Below are 22,276 nucleotides of genomic sequence, written 5' to 3'. Positions count from 1 at the left end.
GTGACAGTATGCTCTGCTAATTAGAGATAGATTTTTGCTCACCTCGTGATGGCACGGCTCCAATAACACAGCTGGGATATGTTGGAGGAAACAACAATAATGTAGTCAACTATCAATTACCCAGTGTAATGGGGTGCAGGGCTGTCCCAGATACGCCAAAAAACGGATAAAGTAAAACATATGGAAATTAGGCTATGGAAATGTACGTATTGCTTACTATGTAGAAAGGGGACGTAGAATGCGGTGCGTTTATTATTTATATAACAAATTAACTTACCGCCGTGTTTGTGGTCACGTGAGCACCGACCCTTAACGAGTGAGGAGCAGCTATTATCGCAACCAGCTGTGATGCATAACAAGACATGGAAGAGCACGGTCAGTCCGCGGGCCTGACAATCCACCCAGGGATAATCGAGAAGAGACCCTACAGCACGTGCGCAACACACTCAAACACACATCCGCGAGTCAAGCAAATCTAACGGAGGTTTTTCACCCATGTGCGTGCGCGGCGGCGGTGGCACAGGACCGGACCCGGGTCGTGTGTCCCATCATCGACGTCATAAACATGGACAACTTCCAGTACGTGGGCGCCTCCGCTGACCTCAAGGGAGGTGAGCGGTGACGGCAGAGGTGGCGGTGGCGACGTAGAGTGGCCCCCCTCGCAGAGCGGCTGGAACCCGCGTTACACCGGCTCTGTCGTTTCGCGAGAGAACGAGGGGAGGAGAGACCATGCGTAGCAGGCGTCGAGGGAGTATGGAACTCTTTCCAGTGTTCAGTTTCCCCCCTTGGGAAGTATTTCGTTCGCGGTGCGGAAGCTTATGGGTTAAGGTAAAAAAAAATGTTGCATATTTTTCAAATTGTCCTCCCTTTGCTTCTGATTAGTTTCTCCAAGAATTGGGCAGTCACCCCATTACAGACAGTAATGGAGCTTAATGTAAATAGTGGATTTTGTAGTTTTGTTTTGTTAAGAAAAGGAATCTGCCGAGGCACCGCACCCCTGAGTTAGCCCACTGTTTTGAGAACACCTTGCGGTTTGTTACGTTTCATGGGTCACGGTTTGATTCAAGAATCTGTTTGGGCTTTTTTTGGAGTTTAAAGGTTCACGAGAACTGATTACTTAAAAAATACGCAAAGATTATTACACACAGACAAATCAATTCACGTATTGTGAGATAAAATTTGTATGTTAATGAATCCGAATATTTATACTGGAGGAATTCTGATGACCTATAAAGATATTTTTCACAGATATTAATTCACCGTCACAGCCCTAGCATGTAGTACACACACGGATGTCTCCGTTTCCCCCACAACGCATGCCCCACAGCCTCCTGGAATGCGGTTGCACATGCACACGCTCTGCATCAAAACTGTAATCAATAATTACCATGCGCCACCACCGCATGCTCAAATGTAGCGTATACATTTCATACCATGCACGATTGGGCACATTTGGCTCACCGGTTACTTGTAGGGTTATGTTTGGGATACAGACACAAAAAATGGACACCGCAGCATTTTCTAATATTTGGCTTGCTATGAATTTACACGTGATAAGCCACTCCGTTGAGCTATCATGTGTGACCAGATTGTTTCTGAAAAATAAGTTTATAGTTCAGTGGGCTTTCTTTACCTGGTAAAATAAAAAGTGTAAAGTGATTTCCTACCTTCCCTTTACTTTTCATTCCTATTGTGCTTTTGTATTGTTTGTTGTTGTAACTTTTTGACCTCCCCCTACTGGACATCTGTGACAAAAAGCTTTGTAGATCATCGGATTCCTCCACTATAAAGTAAGATTCTGATTCTGTGACCACCGCCGACGTTGCATTGGCAGGCTTCGAGTGGAACCTGGTTTTCAAGTGGGACTACCTGACCCCAGAGCAGAGGAAAGCCCGGCAGACAACACCGACCTCCCCTATCCGGTACAAGCGGCAGCTGCACCAAAGACAAAGATCCCGCGTGTAGCTTGTAACAGACTGTTGGGGCAAGTGCTGTTAGTGAGCACCTACGAAGGACTGCACGGCACATGAGGGGACGGGTGACCAGCACCATGCCTGGCTACCTTTGCCTCCCCAGTGGCAATATTTACACACTGCACCAATAACTCATTTGAGGCTGAGTCGACCTTGGGGAGGCCCAGGATCGGTTCAAATTATCGTCACTGGTGTTGGCCGTGAGTGAGAATCGAATCCGGGTCGCCAGGTTCGTAGTGCAGCGCGCCAACCGCTCCACTATCGCTCACCACACACCACACACCATGTCCCACACACTGCGTACCACACACCCCACTCTACGTAACCGTGCAGCATTACCCACTGCACAGTATTCCCTACACTGCACCGCTTATAACAGACTGCACCGTGCACTGTATACAGTACGCTCCACCTACCACTCCCCACACACCTCTTGCTGTGCACCGCTCACCACAAAGCCGGCACAGCTCATTCCTCTCCTCAAATTTCAGTTGCCATGCATTATGCATGAGTAGTCAGTTGCATAAAACACATTAAGTGATTTCGCCCCTTCAGTTACACTGATTTACATGGGAAAAATTAGGGAAGATTCCGCTTCACATGTTTTATGCAACCCGCCACAAGGCCTTTGCTCCGACAGTATAAAAAAACTAAACGGGGGATCTTTGTGTTCGTATGCTTGCGTCTATGTGATCTGCAGGACCCCTATGATTGCTGGGGGTCTGTTCGTGATGGAAAAAGCTTACTTTGAGGAGCTTGGGAAGTATGACATGATGATGGACATCTGGGGCGGCGAAAACCTTGGTGGGTAAACGCGTTCAGAAGATATTGGTGGACAGAAAGAGATGGAGTAGTGGATAAGAGTTAGATGTGAAAATGTGTGGGGAGTTGGAGTTGTCCATTATTTAACCAATTTCTGTTCGGCTTGGCAGCACACATCACGCCTGTGATAGGTGCCTTCTCCGAGTATGGGAGGGTACTCAGCCTGGAGGAATTTAGCCAACAGGAACTGCGCCAAGGGTTCGAGTAATAAAAAAAAATACTACAGTGGTACCCCGGAGATCAAACTTTATTCGTTCCAGAAGGCCATTCGAACACCGATTTGTTCGAGTTCTGGTGCGTTCGATCTCCGAGGTTCTACTGTATATATTTACTTATTGGGTGATCTACGTATAGATCCCCCTCCCTGGTTTGTAATGACCACTGGAATATCATCTGCAGTCATCTCAGTCAGTCAACCGTTAGCACCTTGGTCTGTCCTGCGACCTGCCAGCAAGCCTCCCCCACTTAATGAGTGCACCTAGCACCTAGTTTAGAGTATTTGGCTGTGATACATTTCCACATGATAAGTGACTTTGTTGAGCTATCATTTATGGCCAGGTTGCTTCTGAAAACGATCTATATAGCTCAGTGGGCCTTACCTGGTGAAATAAAAATAGTTTAGTTTAAATAGTTCAGTTTAGCCTGGTACAAGCGCTGCGGGGACGTCACCGTCACTAAGTGGCGAGCGGCGGCTATCGTTGCGTGCTCTATATTTACGTGCATGCGTGTGTGCGCACACTGTGTGTGTGTGCGTGCACGCTCCGCGCCACGCGCAGAGATCTCGTTCCGCGTGTGGCAGTGCGGTGGGTCTCTGGAAATCATCCCGTGCAGCCGCGTGGGCCACGTCTTCCGGAAGCAGCACCCCTACTCGTTCCCCGGCGGCAGTGGCACCGTGTTTGCCAGGTAACGAACACCCACAGCCTTGGCTGGCTCCAGTGTGCTGCGACTAAAGCAGCCTGTGCTCAGCAACTGCATCAACAACAAAAAAGACTCGCTGCTAGATGAGGGCCCTCTCCACGTCCGTGTGGGTTGTGTTATTTGACCATACTTCACCATGCTGGTCTATACGGGTTGGTGAAGGCAGGAATCTGTGTATGTGGGACTTCTTTCGCACCGTACATAGCCAACTGTGCTAATCCGAGATGCGGGGGAAGTACAATAAACATGTGAGCATACAACATTGGATGTTGGTATACTATTCTTTGGTTCTTGTGGTAAAGTCTCGTAGATAGAAGAAAAATCATAATAAAAATAAAGTGAATAAAAAATAAACACAACGTTTTGATCACAACACAAGCGGGCGTCATCAGGAATAGGGGGGTTAGCCTCTCAAGGCAAACTGTTTATAAAGATTTAAAATGGACGTAGCCCAAGTGTCAGCAGCATGGATGGGGCAGCTAATGTTAATGTAAGTGATGGTCGTAGTGGGCAATGGTGGTGCTGGTGGTGGGTTTCCACCAATTCAAGGGTTGCCAGGTAATCATTGCACCTCGCTTTACACAATCACACTGTTGACGATGGAGGTTGCTGCTAGAGGTGATGGTAGTAGTGGGTACAGATGGTACTGGTGGTGGGCCTCCACCAATTAAAGGGAAACATTACAGCCAGTTATGACTTTGAATGGTTGATAACGTCCATCCAGTGATTGCTGAGTTTGTACCCATGAAATTGTGTCTATGTCGGTATATATGGATAGCTTCATGAACTAATCTTTGTTGATAGCCAGTGGGTTTGCAAAGTACCTTCGTCTTGGAGAAATACATTTCATGTGAGCCAGCCGCATTAAAATAATGATCAGCCACGGCAGAAGTATTGGTCCTACCGTGTTTCAAATCTGCCTTATGCTCACGAACACGGTCCGAGACATGTCGCTTAGTTTGCCAAATGTAACTGCTGCCGCAGATACAGCTTAGTTTGTAGACGCCGGGGTATTGCATGTCAGGGATCTTGTCCTTCACAGATGGGATCAGATCACGAATTTTATGTACCATGTTAAATCAGACCTGGATCTTGTGTTTGTTCATGATTTTGGAAATATTTTTGATTACCCCTGCTATGTATGGCAAGGTGATGGTTTTGATTGGATCCTCAGATGCCTCCTTTCTCACGGTTGGGGTGATGGCTTTGCGGATTGTGTAGTCAGAGTATCCATTCACCTTGAGGGCTTGGCGTACGTGTTTGAGTGTTCATGGTTGGAGATACATTGAGCTCGCTGGTGTAGAGTTATAATGACGGAATTCTTCTGGGATGGATGGTGGTAGGAGTCAGGTTTTAGGTAGGCATCTGTATGGGTTGCTTTCCTGTAGACAGAATGGCTCATTGAGCCATTTAGTCTCTTTTTGATTAGGACATCTAAGAAAGGTAGCTTGCAATCCTTTTCTACCTCAGTGGTAAATTTGATGGCTGGGTGTATGGAATTGATGTAGTTGAGGAATTGGTTCAGAGCCGGTCGGCCATGTGGCCAGATGACACATGTGTCATCCACGTACCTCTTCCAGAAGGACGGGCGTAGAGTGGATGCCTGGATGGTGCCCATCTCAAAATTTTCCATGAAAATATTGGCTGCAACCGGAGGTAAGGGAGAACCCATTGGGGTGCCTTCAATTTGTTTGTAGAATGTTTCATTCCAGGTGAAGTATGTATTGGTGAGGCAGTGTCTGACCAGGGCCGGTACATCAGCATTCAATCCTTGTTGGACCAAATCTTCAATGATTGCAACTTTGGTGAACAGAGAAACTACATAGAAACTAACGAGCAATTCACCTGCAGACAGTCAGATGTCCTTTATTGACTATACCAGGTGAGCTGAGTTAAGTACAGAAGAGGTGGTCTTACCAGTGGTGTACTGCCCTCTGCTGATGACGGAGAGTAGTACGGTATCGACTCTGGCAGCATATCTGAACGATATCCCATCATGGATGGGTTTTTTGGTCACTTTAGTTTTCCACTTGAAGACTGAAATAAAAATGAGGACAAATTTCCCCAAACAGGATTCTGCTGAAGATGATTCTGTTAATTAGCACAAAGGGGGGGGGGCGACAAGCACCCACCCGCACCCACCAAGTGTGCAATGCATCCGCGTGTACCGTGATGACGACATTGTCACTGAAACATTCTCGGTTCCTGTTGAGCATCAGGCGGACGCGTCCCTCTGTTTTACGCGTTCGTCAATGACACCGCCCTAAAGAAGAGAACTAGTGCAGTCCCGTTCTCCTCTCACACCGCGTGTTGTTTTCATACCGTGAATTGGATACAACGCGATGAATGTATTAGGGAACACGTCTTTATAATGCGGATGCCAATTGGATGCCACGCGATCGAGCGAACGGAACTACGCCGCGCGAGTAGGAATAAGTGGTTGTACGGCTGCCTCGGCGTAGCATCATCGCACGAGGCATTGGGATGCTGCTGGATGCTTCTAGATGCTACCCCCGCGCCTCAGTCTTTGTTCAGCCTGCGTACGCATCCCACGTGTTATCGCGGACTGTGCTTTACCCCTATATTATATATTATTTATTATAACGTGATTTGTCCACATCGAGCTGTTCTTCAGCTACCACGTCATTGGAGAACAGACTCCATCTTTTGGGGCAATGTTAGCGATGAAAGTGGAAGGGGTTGTTTGTTGTCCGTGCTTGTGCACCACTGCCGACGACAGCACCACAAAGTCTTTCGTTCTTGCAATGAAAATGTAATTTCGCGCTCGGTGCCTGCGCCTGAACATGAAATCAAAGTGAAACACCTCACTTCTCAATTTGGGGTGGTGGGGAGGGGGGCACTGGGGGGCAGTGCAACCCCCAGGAGGGTTGTGACAGGCAATCGGTGGGGGGGGAGGTCGTTTTCTCCCTTGTTCTGTAAGAAGCAGTACAGCAAGTAGGTTATTACATATCTTTGTTTATACGTTTCTCACGGCAGCTCTTGACGCGCTCCGCTTCTGCGTGATGTAACGGAGGAACGTCGGCGGGCCGCCGGTGAGACAAAAACCATGCCCACTGGTCTCTTACGCCGTTGCCGAGTTTCCATGGCTCGCCCTCTTCACGCTCCTCTACCCCCTCTCTCTCTGACGAGGAACTGGGGCATGTTGACGGCCACCCCATGAAACACAGGGGCTTCGCGTAAGCAACGAGCAAAACCCAGTTGTCATTCGTGGCTTTGATGACCAGGGCGACCGAGCGCGATGCGGCCCCTCATCCCCTATCCTCTCGCCCCTCCGCTGTCGCACGCGGAACGTTTTTTTTTTCGTCGCAGGAACACGCGGAGAGCGGCCGAGGTATGGATGGACGAGTACAAGAACTTCTACTACGCGGCAGTGCCCTCTGCGAGGAGCGTCTCCTTTGGAAAGTAAACAGCCCCATGTTTCGACTCCTTCTCAACTGGGGCGTAACGCGGGGGGGGGGGGGGGTTAATTTACTGACAGCGGCGTGCGACGTGGGTCCGGCATGCGGTCGCTGCTGCTGACAGTTAATGTAATGTTCCACGCACGCCAGATTTAGTGGTCACCATTCCGGGTTATTTGAACGTGCATAAATCTAGGGTGATTTGTCATCATTGCGCCGTTGTTTTAGGTGACCGCTGTACCCGTTTGGCTCAAGATTCGAATTTTTTAGCATAGAATTTACGGCTGACGATTATTTTCGAGCTGTGCGGTGGCAGCGAGAAGCCGAACACCTGCCTTGCTTCACTATCCCTGCATTAGAAGCTGTAGAATCGCAGGGTTAAAGTAAGCCGTCGACGTTTATCATCCAGGTTATTAACAAATAACTCTGCTGCTGTGTGTTTAAAGCATTCAGGGCCGGTTGGAGCTCCGAGAGAAGCTGAAATGCAAGCCCTTCAAGTGGTACCTGGATAATGTCTACCCTGAGCTCAGGTCTCATGCACACACAAACACACACACAAACATTTCCCCGTCAAGCCTTTCAGGCTATCGGGGTAATCGCTGTGAGCGAGCATCTGTTACAAACCTGCACTGCGTGCAAGCGCACGGTTTTCGCCGAGTATGAGGATACATTTTATCGCGTTGAGCAAGAGGGCCACAGATGGAACCTTGTGGGATGCCACGGCGGAGGGGTCTCGCACAAAGCTAGGCCTCGTGTAGAAACGTCGAGGGAACGGTTTGAGAGGTGGGAGCAGAACCCAGGAGAGAAGTGCGATGGGCGTGAACAAGCTGATGACGTTCATTGCCTCTGCTGTGTCTGTCGCTGCCCTCTGACCCCCCCCAGGGTTCCGGATAAGCAGGACGTGGCGTTCGGGGCGTTGCAGCAGGGAGCCAACTGCCTGGACACCATGGGCCACTTCGCCGACGGCACCGTGGGGGTCTACGAGTGCCACAACGCTGGCGGCAACCAGGCGAGTCTCCAGCGCCAGCCACAGGGCCCCTGGGGTAGAGAGCAGACGGGGCGGGAGACCACCTGATGGCGACCAGGTAGCTTGACGTTGTGGGCTGTGTGTGTGTGTGCGCATGCAACAGGAATGGGCCTTCACCAAGGAGAAGTCATTGAAGCACATTGATCTGTGCTTGACGGTGACCGACCGCATACCTGGAGGCCTCCTCAAGCTCCAGGTTTGCAGGGAGAATGACAGCCGACAGGTGAGGGTCAACCCCCACACACCCTTGCAACAACAGCTGCCTCTGTGAGTCCCTGGCATTAGCTGTCCATCACACAGTTTTCGCTCACTCTCCTTGAGAGCATGTCTCAGAGGCGCGAGGAGGAACCACAGATTAGCGGGAAAGGCAGCCACGGAATGAGTCGGTACCAGAAATTCCCCAAGCTCTGTGGTCCTCTATATATGAGGATGTTCTCGGCCAATTAATGAGTCTGCATGTGGGAGAAAACCCACGTGAGGGGAAAAAAAGCACCATCCCAAACAGCGAGATTTTAACTATTTCACTTGGTATGCACGGGGTCGTGGGTTCGATCCCAACCCTGATGCCTTTATATTTGGAGTGTATACATGTTCTCTCCACAGTCACTTGCATTGTTCTCCGGGTCCTCTGGTTCTTCCCTCCACATTTAGAAAAATGCGTTTAGAGTATTTGGCTGTGATAAATGGTCACACGATAAGCCACTTCGTTGAGCTATAATTTGTGGCCAGGTCGCTTCTGAAAAAGAGCCATATAGCTCAGTGGGCCTTACCTGGTAAAATAAATAAACTCCTTTATAAAAGTTTTTTTTTAAACAACGGTTTTATTTTAAAGTGCACAAAAAAGTAAATAACTCGATTGGACAAGGGGAAGTGGTCGACATCTTGGTGACAAGAGACACGTGGCGTCTGCTTCTTGGGCGAGGCGATTCCACAGTTTAGGGGCCGCGGCGTTTTTGACCTGCCCACATAAATATTTAATTAATAAGCCGCCCATAAAAAAATGTATCTGAGTACGTGTGCAAAATTTGGAATTCATTGGACAACAGGAAGTAGCCTAAATTTTTATTATAAGATTTGACCACGACAAACATAAGAGTCAAGTTAAATAAACCGTTGAAAAAGACCTTTAAATAGTTTTTACACGCTTTTATTCAACTCACTCTGTTGTTGTCGTATCCTCAAATCTTGTAACTCAATTTTAACCCACTTCCCAATGTGGTGTCGACTACAAACTTGGTACACTTATATCTTACTGGTGACAATACTATATTCTATCATTAAAAATTTTAAAACATATTTTTAAACCATCTTTTTTATATGTTATATTTCGGCTTGGGTCTAATTGTTCACGCTCAACTGACGTTGGCTGTAAATCACCACGGCCCCTTACGTTATGGCAAGCCTCGGGGCCACTTCCTGGAGTCGTGGAGTTCTGCCATTACTTTTACGGTACATTTCATTAAAGCGTGTTTTTTAAAAGTATTTTTAAATATTCACGTGAGTCCCCATTTTTGCTGTACTGCCATCTCCTGGCGAGTCAGGGCATGACACATTGACGCCCACTGCTGAATTACAGGCGTGCTTCCAACGTTGGGCCAGCTGTCATTGAGCTGTCTGGGTGATTAAAAATGGCCTCGTCAAAACGTGATGAAACAGCCACTTGTGTGAATCTTATTGTGTTGATCATAGCTGAGGAAGTTAGCCCATAGTAAACTTAAACAGTTAATTAGTTGCCACTTCAGTTGGTATAGGTATATTCCTATAAATAAATTGTTGATCCATGCTTTATTCATCTCAACGTTCCAGTGGTGCTCTTGTTATTACACGATGAGACGGAAATTTCCGCTTAACTCTCGCAGCGAGCGGTGCCGTCGCCTTGTCAGAGAACAGCCTGAGAAGACTTGATCACATCACTTCTTCAGCAGCCCCTCTTGTGCCCACACCTGCTGCGTACGTCCGTTTCCACCCCCTAACACTTCCACCTCTACCATCCTCTCAAACCCCTTGTGCAGAAATGGGAGCAAATAGAAAACAACAGCAAGCTGAGGCACGTGGGCACAAACCTGTGCCTTGACAGCAAGAACGCCAAGGCGGGTGGCCTCACCGTGGAGGTGTGCAGCCCCTCCATCACGCAGCAGTGGAAGTTTACGCTCAACCTCAACCAGTAACCAGTGGCTTTGAATTGTAAGGGGCTCGGGGAAGCGCCCGCTTCCATCAAAATTTTCCGCCATTTGCCAAAATCGCCATATTCCTCCCCCCAACGGTCGTGGCGCAGCTCATTCGACCGTGTGCGATTCCGTCCCGTGTGGCCCGTGGTTCAATATCGCCTTTGTTTAACGTTTATTGTAATTGTTTTTGCACAAATTGTAAATAATCTCGGTTTCGTGCAAGCTGAATGAGGGAGAATCTGCTCGGAAACTAACCCCCGTGTGACTGCGACATTACGAGCTGCAGCCGGATCTCGGCTGCACCTGGAGGTGTTTCACTTTAAACCACTCGTTTTACTCCATTGTACAGTTGCTTCTTGCGTACCGCCCAATTTGTGTGCCACGTCTCGGGGCCACGGTGCCCTCTCCCGTACGCGGTGTTCGTGCCGCGCCTGCGTGCACGGTAAATATCCCAGCGTGCCACGTGTCCCTGTGTGTAACTGTTTGTCACACCCAATTTACCCCGGCATGGCCTGGTGAGCTGGGCTTGGATTGAGCGGAATTTTTTTTCGTCCCGTTGCTTGCAGCAGCACCCTTACTACAATTCAACCACTGCTGGCAACGCCTCACGTCCACCTCCCTCCACAGCCCTGTTTTTATACTGTACATACACACACGTGCACTCATATGTCCATGTGTACAAACACATAGCATCTCTTTGCTGACTTATGGGCCAATAAATCAATGCAAAGCCCTGTATTATGTGCTTAACGTGCAACACATTGCAGTGGCCGAGTGTACATTACAAGAAGCAGCATAATCAAAGTCAACGTGAATTGTAAAATGACTCTATTTTGGTTAAATTTTATTTTTATTGAGGTAAGGAGCAGGACTGCAGTTCGCTCTTTGGGAAGCTGTTAGTCATATAACAATGCGCATGCAGTCGCCCAGTGTACTATAAGAACACCCACAATACAGCAAATCTCCATTCTCCGCTGCTTTGCATTCATGTATTGACCCATAAGACACTTTTAATTTGATCCTTTAGAAATCCACGAAAGCCGTATTTCTGACAATGTTGAGCAATTTAGCTTGTGACAGTTCAGTAGTGGCACCTGCACTCGTTTCTCAAGCTGACCCCCCCATACACGTGCAATTGTGATCTGCTTTGAACAAAGGTCACGTCCCTTTGACTCTGCTGCATGGCGCAAGGGCAGGCTGACCAGTCGCATGCATGCATTTGTGACCCCATGGGGTTAGCCTTAACCAATTGAACGCACCATTACACTTAGAAAGGATAGTGCGGCGTCCGTGCGAGCGTCGCTTTTGATTTGTCGATGAACGCCCATGTGATCACGAATGCTCCTTTCCACTTGATGGGGGGGGGGGGGGGGGGGGGCACTTGACTACTCATTTAAAAAGACAAAATGTTTCGCTATATTTCATTCGGGATTTGCGAGACATTACAAACCGTGTCTGATTTTCCAAAGATTCAACATCAGAAATGCATTGCGAGGTTTGTTCAATCACGATCCATGCTTACAGTGATTGCAAGCCCCTGCGTTTGTTAGAAATTCATACCAACCGAGTCAAAAAGCCAATTCTGTTTCTGTTGAGCGGTTCAAAACATGTCTCACTTAAATCGACCCGCTGAAAACCGTGTGCTAATTCTGCCGAAAACTCGCCGCGCTTTCCGCTTACTTCTAAAGATCTTTCGAAGTGTCTATGCTATAGAGGGTGGCTTGCCAAATTAAGGAAACTTACATCTTCGCCGAAATCTTACACTAAGTTCCTGTCTTAAGGGGTTTTTAAGCATTGTGCTTTATGCTCCGACTGTACGTGTGTGTTATTTTTTTCGTGTTCTTTTTTTTCAATGTACTCTTTATTTTTTCATGAAGTAGCTTACTCGAACAAAACTCTTTAGACTAGCTTTAAACTCTAATCCGGCAGCAAAATGTTTTTTTTGGGTGCAAGTTTGAATGGGATTGTAAATTGATTTTGGAATGCCACGCCCCGACGTTTGTGGGTTACCTGTTGAGAATATACCACTCTTCTACCACTCACTCGACTTTTTTTTTGTCATTACGCAATGCATTTTTATTCCCGGTGAGAATCCACGGAATGTCATTACAAAGGATGTGTTTAATTTTCTTTGTGCCGTCCGTTTCAGTTTTTTTTCACACAAATTCTGAGCACAGGTCCAATTGCCCAAAATATCACGTGGCCGGCAACAAGCAGCACGATGAAGTTGCTTACACTTTCTGTGCAGTATTCCTGGATTGTGAGATGTTTATTGGTTATTGTCGCCACCTGCCGGAGAATCTTGTGCCACTACGCGTATCAAACCCACTGCTGGCACAGGCACGGTCTTCAGAGAGTTTTGAGCAGGCAAAGGTGCCCACTCTAGCCAACCTTTACTATGGAATGACTCTCTCCCAACAATGTTACTTGTCTGCACACCATTCAGTGTGGACAAAGCTATCGAGCCAACTACAGTATGTTCACATGCACATTGATTTTGATTAATACGTTTCAAGTTAGCTTAATCCAAAACTTGAGTTTAATCCATTAAATGTAACGATCAGAATGTTGATTGAAATTAATTGAATTAGAATAGTTAATTTCTAGTTTTTTTGGTTCTGAGTTGCATAGTTATGACAATGGAGCTAAGGTGGTCTATGAGGGTGCTTTCCACTCAACTCTCCCCCGACCTAAGTGTTTCCAGTGTCTGGGGTGGGGGGGGGGTCTCTCACAACATGGAGTGTCCTGCTTCCCGTGAAAAATGACCACGCCTGGCCCATTGCGAGTGGCGCCACCTTCACAGTTCGTACCACACGCACCACCCGAGGCCATCGCAACGCACGCTCTCAGCCCAACAAGCGGCAATGCTTTCCTGTAGGAGGCAGGAGGAGATGGCTCTTGCTGCTTTCGAGTTTTGTCGCTTGTCTCGGCCGACACGATCCATTCAACTTTGCGCTTCGGCCTCATGGCCACATGACCACAGAACCGCCTCCACTGCAAGCACCATTTCGAGTTCTGAGACCCTAAACAGCAGGATGTTAATAAAGCACAGGCTGTATTTTGAAGGGACAAGCCTTCAAGATTCCTTTACTATCTCTACGAGACCCTCTGCAAAAGCAAATGAAAGAAGAATTAAGCAAACCCAATGAAGCCTTCCACTCTTCACGAAATGTAATCCAAGGATTTCATCTCCATGTTATTTTGACGTGGCTATGGTGTGTCCCAGGTCCCGGATGATCATTCAGCTCTCCAGGAAGAGAGCTCCCAGGCCGTCCTGGGTTGGTCGATTGGATCAGCACACACAGTTCAATAGCACCCACACTGTTGTCACGTTGGCTATACGACCCTGGCTGCGCCAGACTCCCCAAATAGATCCTTTGTGGAGTTATGTTGTCCATATCTATCGAGACACCATCGAATCCTCGTGGGCACTGCCAAGATGGGAGATTCCCCCTCATCTCCTTTGATTTCTTTATTTGAGGGGGGGGATTGAACGTGGGACAAATAATTTGATGGTTCGATTAACAAAGATAGCAAGCACATAATTAAACTAAGCCTGTAAAGTTCAGTGTCTCCTAACACAACTTGCTCTGTATTCTTCCCTTCGCTAGCGATGGAAATTCCACATTCCCATGGTGATGTTGCAGGCTTTTCATAGAATGACCACTGTGAAATTTACGCAAAATTGTGCTCGTTATACTTGCAACACGATCGTGAAAACACATCTGGATCTGAAAAAATACACCCAGAGTAATAAGCAAACATGATTACAATCTCATTTTCCATTGTTTATCATCCCATATGCACATGCTGCCATAATAGCCTCCCCTCCAATGATTCTGAGAATGTCAAACAATGTTGGAGGTATGTTTTTGTTCATAATGAATGTCATCTCTATGTGAATGGGATTGTAAGAATGGACTACGACAATGCTAGTTGCCAGCAGCTGGCCGAGGCTCTATGTGGTAATGTATTGTAACAGCGGTTTGCATCAGAGCGCTAGCGTAAATGTAATAATGTGAACATCGTTAAAGAGTTTTATTTGCGATTTGAACAACAGACGAAGAATTGGATGTTCTTGGGCATAAAACCTTATTGTACGCATATTGAATGCAAACAACACTGGAAGCTAACGCGGTGTATGGATACGTCATGGATATGCTACAGTTAAATGTTTACAAGTGCTGTCCAAACAGAGGTGTTGGCCTGAGATGGTGCCAGTGGATAACACACGGTTTAAACATCTGACAAATGTTAAGATTTCTTGTTGGTATAGTGCTGCCTGGTTAGGGTTAATACAAATGTGTAATTTTAACCCCCGATTATAATTATTGCCAATATTCTGTCCGTGCTGTTTAAGTTTGTTTTCGATTGAAATGAAGGAATTTAGATTTTTTTTTTTATATATGCTTTTATTTCTGCCTTTTATAGTAATGTTTTGGTGTTTCTAAAAGTTCATCTGCCTTCCGGAAAATGTGGGAGTTTATAGACACGTATAAACAACCCATTATAAGTTATATATTTTTAAAGTGTATAAATACAGAATAAACTTACGAAGTTTTTTTTTTGGCATACTGTGGAAGGTCGTGAGATTACCTTTGCAGTTGCGGCCAACCCAAGATTCGCAAGCAGCACACCCGTCCGTACTCGCCGCATGGAGAGGAGTTTTACTCCTTGCACAATGCACACTAACATTACGCATGTCAGTACAGTAGTGGGACTCTTCTTGCTCAAACGAACCACGCTCCTAATTAAAGGCCATCGACTTCGGCATGAAAGTGATGAAGGTCAGCGCTGTGGTGTTTGTGCATTTCGTTTCGAAATGTTTTCGTGTATTCTAAAATGGTTTATATTTAATACATCGCAACCTTTGGGATCTGAAACACGGCTGTAGGTGAAACATGCATTTTTTTATTGTCAAGGTTTGCAACCACTGCACTTCTGTGACTCGCCTGGGCCATAAGGCCACGTACCCACTTGGCCTCCACGTGGTTGGTAAAAACATTTTTCACAGGTTTAGGCCCATGCAAGCAAGTGTGTACAGGGACTTGATTGTTGAGTGATTAGGAGGTCGTTGAAAAGTTATTTGTTCCACACTAGAGACACAGCCAATATGTCATGTAGATGCCCACGGCCGTGTGTGTCTCAAAGCCAGACCAAATGCTTTAATTGAGCTTGATTATGAATTTCGTAGCACGGTTCATCAACATTGTGGTCAGTCTGATCGAACTGCGGCCATGGGAGCGCGAGGGTGGGAAGATGTTCACCATTGAGAGAGATGTTCGTGGAATGGGCGCTCAGTGCATCTCGCTATGGGTGACCGCAAAACGATTTGGTGATATATTTACGGCTACCCCACTACAATAATAGGGATCATTGACACAGAAAACAACGTCTTTTAACTCCTCTGATACACTTGGTCCAACATAGCCGGTGTGATTTCCTTACAACTTTCAATGACATGTAAGCTGAGGTCATTGATATCTCGCGGATGTGTTGTGACCCCACCGCAAGAAGAAACAAACTAATAAACCAGCGGAGTGATGTCACTCAAACGCGGGGGCCACGTAATTATTCCACCTCAGCCAAACAATACGCGGATATTTCAAGTCCGGAGTCTCGTAAGAAACCAGTAACGGAATTTATCAACGTGATCACGTATATCAAAAAGTGGCACCCTTGTACGGGATCCACGTATGGATTGCGGGCATGGATGTACCTTTTTACCTTGTAAAGGGTGCTTCTGGATCCTACTAACACGGCTGTAACCTGCATTACGAGCATAAAAACGAGACAAACCCGTCGGGGTCGATTCACACGTGAATAGAACGATCTTCCCGGCAATGTGTGTTTGGGTGCCTGTCTGTTTTTTGTTTACATTGTTGACTTATGTGGTTGTTAACGATGGTGTTGTTAGCTTTAGACCTCATTTGGGGGATGGTGGTAGGCACCCGGACTTGGAAAAGTTTTAAATAAAGCAAAAAAACCCTGGGCAGATCCCATCTCGCAAGTTTCACTGGAGACGACTTGCTCCTATAATAATAATGGGAGAAAACTTTTATAGACAGACAGACCATTACATAATACAGAACACAACAATGTTGCTGCGTCAGTTTTTTTGTATGTACATATGAACACAACGCGTGGGTGTATGAGATGACTGGAAAAGGTAATTTAAACATTTTTCAGCCAAAAAGTTTTAATTCGGGCTCGGGATACCGACCAATTGAGTTAAGAATGAGTTGAGGTTTATTGAAACATCTAACACAATGTGTTCCAGTGTCAATTTTCATCTTAATTGGCACTGCCAGGCTGTGTATAACATCTTTCGTGACACGTGGTAGTTTGTAATCTAAAGCATTATAACATGGACAGCACATCGCGAGGTGTGTCATGCAACTGGATCAATTGTGTTGCTAACATTTAAAATATTTCTGATATGTGCTCTTAGTTTGCAAAGGGTATGAAATTTCAATGTTGGATTTTTCATTGAAAAAATACAGAGTATTTTCCATTATTAATACATTGGGTTGTCGCCTATATGTATATACATTTTTGTTTTACAAATGTATAATAAAATAATCTTCTGTTCCTTTTGCTTCTTGTAACTTTCTGTCGCGCCCCGACTGAACATCTGTGAAGGAGGTTTGTAGCTCATCGGATTCCTCCAGTATAAATAAAGATTTTAATTCTCGGTCTTTGTAAAGAGTACTTAGTATACATTCCTTCATGAATGCACATGTATATAACATACTTCAATACTGTATATTAAATGTAATGTTTAGTATTCCGTGGGGACATTTTGTCCACGTTTTTCTTCCAATTATAAACAAAATTTTCGTCCGGCTGCTTGTGTTGCACTTACCCATTAGAATGCCTTTCCATCTTTCTGGTTATTTCTCTTCAGTTGCTAACTCATGAAAGGGCCACGCTGCATTTGTTCTCGAGTAGGGTGATGGCAGGGCTGGACGCGACACACGAGGCCCCCACCACTCGACTTCAATCTGGCACCTCAAGCATCTTCGCCGCACGAAACCTGGGCCTAGAGCAGGGGTAGCCAACCGAAGTAACAAGAAGATGGTTTTTTTTCGAATTCGGTAAAAAAAACTGGACTCCCATGGTAATCTGGACTCCCGCCTTAAGACATTTTTGTCATTGAAAGGCATATTCTTTCTGATTAAACTGGCTCTGTGTTTTGGGAGTGTTGAAGGGGTATTATTTGTTCCTAAAACCTGATATAATCCTGCGTGCTTATATTAGGTTTTAGAATTGCATTAGTTCTTTACTTGCTTGCTTTCAGCTCCGTGCAGCGCCTTGTGACCTCTGGGTGAAACGCGCTTCATAAGTATAAATTATTATTCATTTTATATTTATTATGGTAAACTGGCCTTCCATGGTAAACTGGGCTCCAATGCTCAACTGGACTTCCATGGTAAACTGGACTCCCATAGTAAAATGGACTTCCATGGAAAACTAGACTCCAATGCTCAACTAGACTTCCATGGTAAACTGGACTCCCCTACTCAACTGGACTTCCATGGTAAACTGGACTCCCATGTCCAGCTGCACTTCCATGGCAAACTGGACTCCTATTGTAAATTGGATTTCCATGGTAAACTGGACTTCCATGGTAAACTGGACTCCCGCCTTAAGACGTATTTTTAATCACAAGCCTTTTATTCTGATTAAATTGGTTATGTGTTTTTGGAGTGTTTATACCTTTAGTTAAGTCATGAACCTGCACGCTTATATTAGGTTTTAGAATTGCACGATTTATTTACTTGCTTGCTTTTAGCTCTGAGCAGCGCCTTGCGATCTCTGGGTGAAACGCGCTTCCCAAGTGTAAATTATTATTAATTTGTATTATGGTAAACTGGACTTCCATGCATAATAGAGGCATTTTGGGTTAGATCGCGTAAATATATAAACGTGTCATTAAAACCCGCCACCACCCGGTAAAGGCACGTAGGTAGAAATAAAATAAAACAAATCACGACGTTTCGATCGCAACACAAGCAATCCTCATCAGGTGGAGAGAACAAATGCCGTGGCAAGAGGTTATATAGGTAAGAAAGGGGGGAGGAGCAAGGGGGGACAGAGAGAGAGGGGGGGTAGTGGGGGGGGCTAGGGGAAGAGAATGTGAGGCTGGGGGGGGAGGAATGGGCGGGGCTAGAAGTGGGAAGCTGGGTGTGGACACGGGGGTGTGGACACGGGGGTGTGGACACGGGGGTGTGGACACGGGGGTGTGGACACGGGGGTGTGGACACGGGGGTGTGGACACGGGGGTGTGGACACGGGGGTGTGGACACGGGGGGTGGGGGGGGAACAGAAAAAAGGTGCTAGTCGACCGGCGGGTACGATGGAAACAACCACCACCAGCTAATAATAACATCCTTCCAATGATTGTTCAATTTGTATCCATCTTCTCGGTTGAAGTTATGTCTGTTTATTTACTTGCTTGCTTTTAGCTCTGTGCAACACCTTGCGACCTCCGGGTGAAACGCGCTTCATAAGTGTACATGATTCATTTTTATTATTATGGTAAACCGGACTCCAATGCTAAACTGCATTTCCATAGGAAACTGGACTCCCATGGTCAACTGGCCTTCTAGGATAAACTGGACTTCCATGGTAAACTGGACTTCCATGGTAAACTGGCCTTCCAGGATAAACTGGACTTCCATGGTAAACTGGACTTCCATGGTAAACTGAACTCCCATGCTCAACTGGACTTCCATGGTCAACTGGCCTTCTAGGATAAACTGGACTTCCATGGTAAATTGGACTTCCATGGTAAACTGGACTTCCATGGTAAACTGAACTTCTATGGTAAACTGGACTTCCATGGTAAATTGGACTCCCATGGTAAACTGGACTTTCATGGTAAACTGGACTTCCATGGTAAACTGCCCTTCTAGGATAAACTGGACTTCCATGGTAAAATGGACTTCCATGGTAAATTGGACTCCCATGTTCAACTGGACGACTTCCATGGACAACCAAAATAACAAGAGGAGACATTTATTTCAAATTCGGTAAAAAAAACACCCTCAATATTTCACGAGCCCGCAATGTAGCCATTAAAGAGCTGCATGCTGCTACGGAGCTACAGGTTGCCGACCCCTAAACACGAGGGAAATCATTTGGACCTGGTATCACCTCGAGTTTGTAATGTTACTGCGCTCAGACGCTTGTCACTGCCACTTGTATCGCTTTGAGATGCTGTTGCATGTGTAGTGAGTCCAACTGAGTCGCAGACGTTGTCTTGGGAGCAAGACGTTGTATTGAACTCTGAGCCCAACATCCTCCAAGCTATTGACACAACACACTCTCAGGTGGTGACCACCCAACTAGCCACGCTACGGCGGAACTAGACGCGGTTCCACTATCCCGGTCCGGACCACAAGCTGGGTCCCGGACCGCGTGGCTGGAGGCTTCTTCAAGTTTGACGTGGATCTCCTGCCTCTCCAACAGTAAGAGCCCCGAGCCCCTCACAGGGTCCCCCCACCCCCCTTATATCGGGCCGGCGCTGGCTCCGCCTCTCGCCCCGCCCACCTTCTCGATCTCTCTCGCCCTTGCCCGAAGGCTCTCGAGAGTTCTTCTCGGACCATGTGACCACACATTGGCTCCCTTCACCGGTGGCCCCCCTCCAGGATCATCTGGTCAAATGTCTCCAGGTCAGCCAGAGTATCATGCTCCCAACGTAGCCCTAGCTGGCTAACACTCTCTTGCTCTCTCAACGGGAGCCCGCACCGCATGCTGTGCGTGGTGCCACCGCGCTTAACCAGCGCTCCCCCAAGCCCCCACTAGGGCTGGTACTACACCCCGTGTCCGGGGTGGACAACAGTAGACATCCCGCCGTGGCCTCGCAGGCCCGGCACCCCACACAGTGACATTCACAGTCACTACACATATAAGCGCGAAGTAAAACTGAATTCATTATTAAGTAAATGCTAATAGAATTCTTGGATTGAGGTATCACAATGAATGGCCTGACAATGGTACGGTATTGCTAAGTCCTGTTCAACTCTCAGTAAGAAAACAGTTCCATACGGCGGAGGGTAATGCGGAATGGCCAGTTTAAGTGCTAAGGTTTCATTTTGGAAAGTTGTGTCTATAATTCTAGATTTGAAGCTTTCGTGACTGCAAGGATTCATATTCTTAGGTTTTTTCGATAAAGTCACGTAGATAAAAAAAATTAAAATTAATAAAAATAAAATCACGACGTTTCGGAGGCAACACAAGCTTCCGTCTTCAGGTGGAACCGTCAGCACGATAGCTGTATCAAGTAAGAGGACTTACTTTTTATTTTATTTTTATTAATTTTAATTTTTTATCTACGTGACTTTACCGAAAAAACCTAAGAATTTATGTCTAAAACCCATTTTCTTGGCCCGTATTAAACGTCACTTTTAATGTTAAACGTGTTTTTAAATAAACGTCTTTAAACATAACAGTATTGTAAGGGAACAATTGCCTATCGTCGTCGCTTGGCAGTTGCTGTATTTCATCATAAAATTTCGTGGCGTTCCAATTGTGCTATTGTCTCTCGTTATCAGGCAAATACGAGCGTGCATTGTATGGCATTTAATTTTCTTGACACTTTTAATGCAGCATAGCGTGCAGTATTATTATTGGACTGGAAACCTTTCAGGAGGCATTTTTTGTTTTTACCAAAATAGTTCTGAGACCCGCATCGCACGCAAAGCTCATTGTAGACAAATACAGAAGATGACACATTTTGGCTGAAATAAACTAAATAGGTGATGGAATAAAATGCTTCTAAGTTCTCCCCCCTAAGTTATCCTTCAATAACACAGTTTGTCCATTTTGTCACCAGGACAACCAAAGTGACCTATTCCATGCCGTATTTAATCAATTATCTTTACGTTTTAAGATTTTTTTTTTACAGCTGCCCGCAAGGGAGGCAGCCAAAGAGTCACGTGGGGGGGAGCAGCCAAAGAGTCACGAGGGGGGGCAGCCAAAGAGTCACGCGGGGGGCAGTCAAAGAGTCACGTGGGGGCAGCCAAAGAGTCACGCGGGGGGCAGCCAAAGAGTCATGTGGGGGCAGCCAAAGAGTCACGTGGGGGGGAGCAGCCAAAGAGTCACGTGGGGGGGAGCAGCCAAAGAGTCACGAGGGGGGGCAGCCAAAGAGTCACGCGGGGGGCAGTCAAAGAGTCACGTGGGGGCAGCCAAAGAGTCACGCGGGGGGCAGTCAAAGAGTCACGTGGGGGCAGCCAAAGAGTCACGCGGGGGGCAGCCAAAGAGTCACGCGGGGGCAGTCAAAGAGTCACGTGGGGGGCAGCCAAAGAGTCACGCGGGGGCAGCCAAAGAGTCACGGGGGGGCAGCCAAAGAGTCACGTGGGGGGCAGCCAAAGAGTCACGTGGGGGCAGCCAAAGAGTCACGCGGGGGGCAGTCAAAGAGTCACGTGGGGGCAGCCAAAGAGTCACGCGGGGGGCAGCCAAAGAGTCATGTGGGGGCAGCCAAAGAGTCACGTGGGGGGGAGCAGCCAAAGAGTCACGTGGGGGGGAGCAGCCAAAGAGTCACGAGGGGGGGCAGCCAAAGAGTCACGCGGGGGGCAGTCAAAGAGTCACGTGGGGGCAGCCAAAGAGTCACGCGGGAGGCAGTCAAAGAGTCACGTGGGGGCAGCCAAAGAGTCACGCGGGGGGCAGCCAAAGAGTCACGCGGGGGCAGTCAAAGAGTCACGTGGGGGGCAGCCAAAGAGTCACGCGGGGGCAGCCAAAGAGTCACGCGGGGGCAGCCAAAGAGTCACGTGGGGGGCAGCCAAAGAGTCACGTGGGGGCAGCCAAAGAGTCACGCGGGGGGCAGTCAAAGAGTCACGTGGGGTCAGCCAAAGAGTCACGCGGGGGGCAGCCAAAGAGTCACGCGGGGGCAGTCAAAGAGTCACGTGGGGGGCAGCCAAAGAGTCACGCGGGGGCAGCCAAAGA

General features: G+C 47.1%; 1 protein-coding gene across 1 annotated transcript in view; it reads left to right on the top strand.

Annotated features, from left to right (window-relative positions):
* LOC144943254 (polypeptide N-acetylgalactosaminyltransferase 2-like) overlaps positions 1 to 17,021 on the top strand; it is a 74,575-nt gene extending 57,554 nt beyond the window's left edge. Inside the window, exons 8-16 of the mRNA XM_078870584.1 lie at positions 524 to 611; positions 1,835 to 1,922; positions 2,674 to 2,777; positions 3,572 to 3,698; positions 7,044 to 7,136; positions 7,579 to 7,662; positions 8,015 to 8,141; positions 8,263 to 8,382; positions 10,172 to 17,021. Coding sequence (XP_078726710.1) covers positions 524 to 611; positions 1,835 to 1,922; positions 2,674 to 2,777; positions 3,572 to 3,698; positions 7,044 to 7,136; positions 7,579 to 7,662; positions 8,015 to 8,141; positions 8,263 to 8,382; positions 10,172 to 10,327 — 987 coding nt within the window. The 3' untranslated portion in view covers positions 10,328 to 17,021. The remainder of the gene's footprint in view (positions 1 to 523; positions 612 to 1,834; positions 1,923 to 2,673; positions 2,778 to 3,571; positions 3,699 to 7,043; positions 7,137 to 7,578; positions 7,663 to 8,014; positions 8,142 to 8,262; positions 8,383 to 10,171) is intronic.
* The last annotated feature ends 5,255 nt before the right edge of the window (positions 17,022 to 22,276 follow it).

The sequence above is a fragment of the Lampetra fluviatilis genome, chromosome 30, assembly GCF_964198595.1.
Source record: "Lampetra fluviatilis chromosome 30, kcLamFluv1.1, whole genome shotgun sequence".
Taxonomy (NCBI): domain Eukaryota; kingdom Metazoa; phylum Chordata; class Hyperoartia; order Petromyzontiformes; family Petromyzontidae; genus Lampetra; species Lampetra fluviatilis.
Note: the sequence above shows the minus strand (reverse complement) of the source record. Positions and strands in the feature narration are given on the sequence as shown.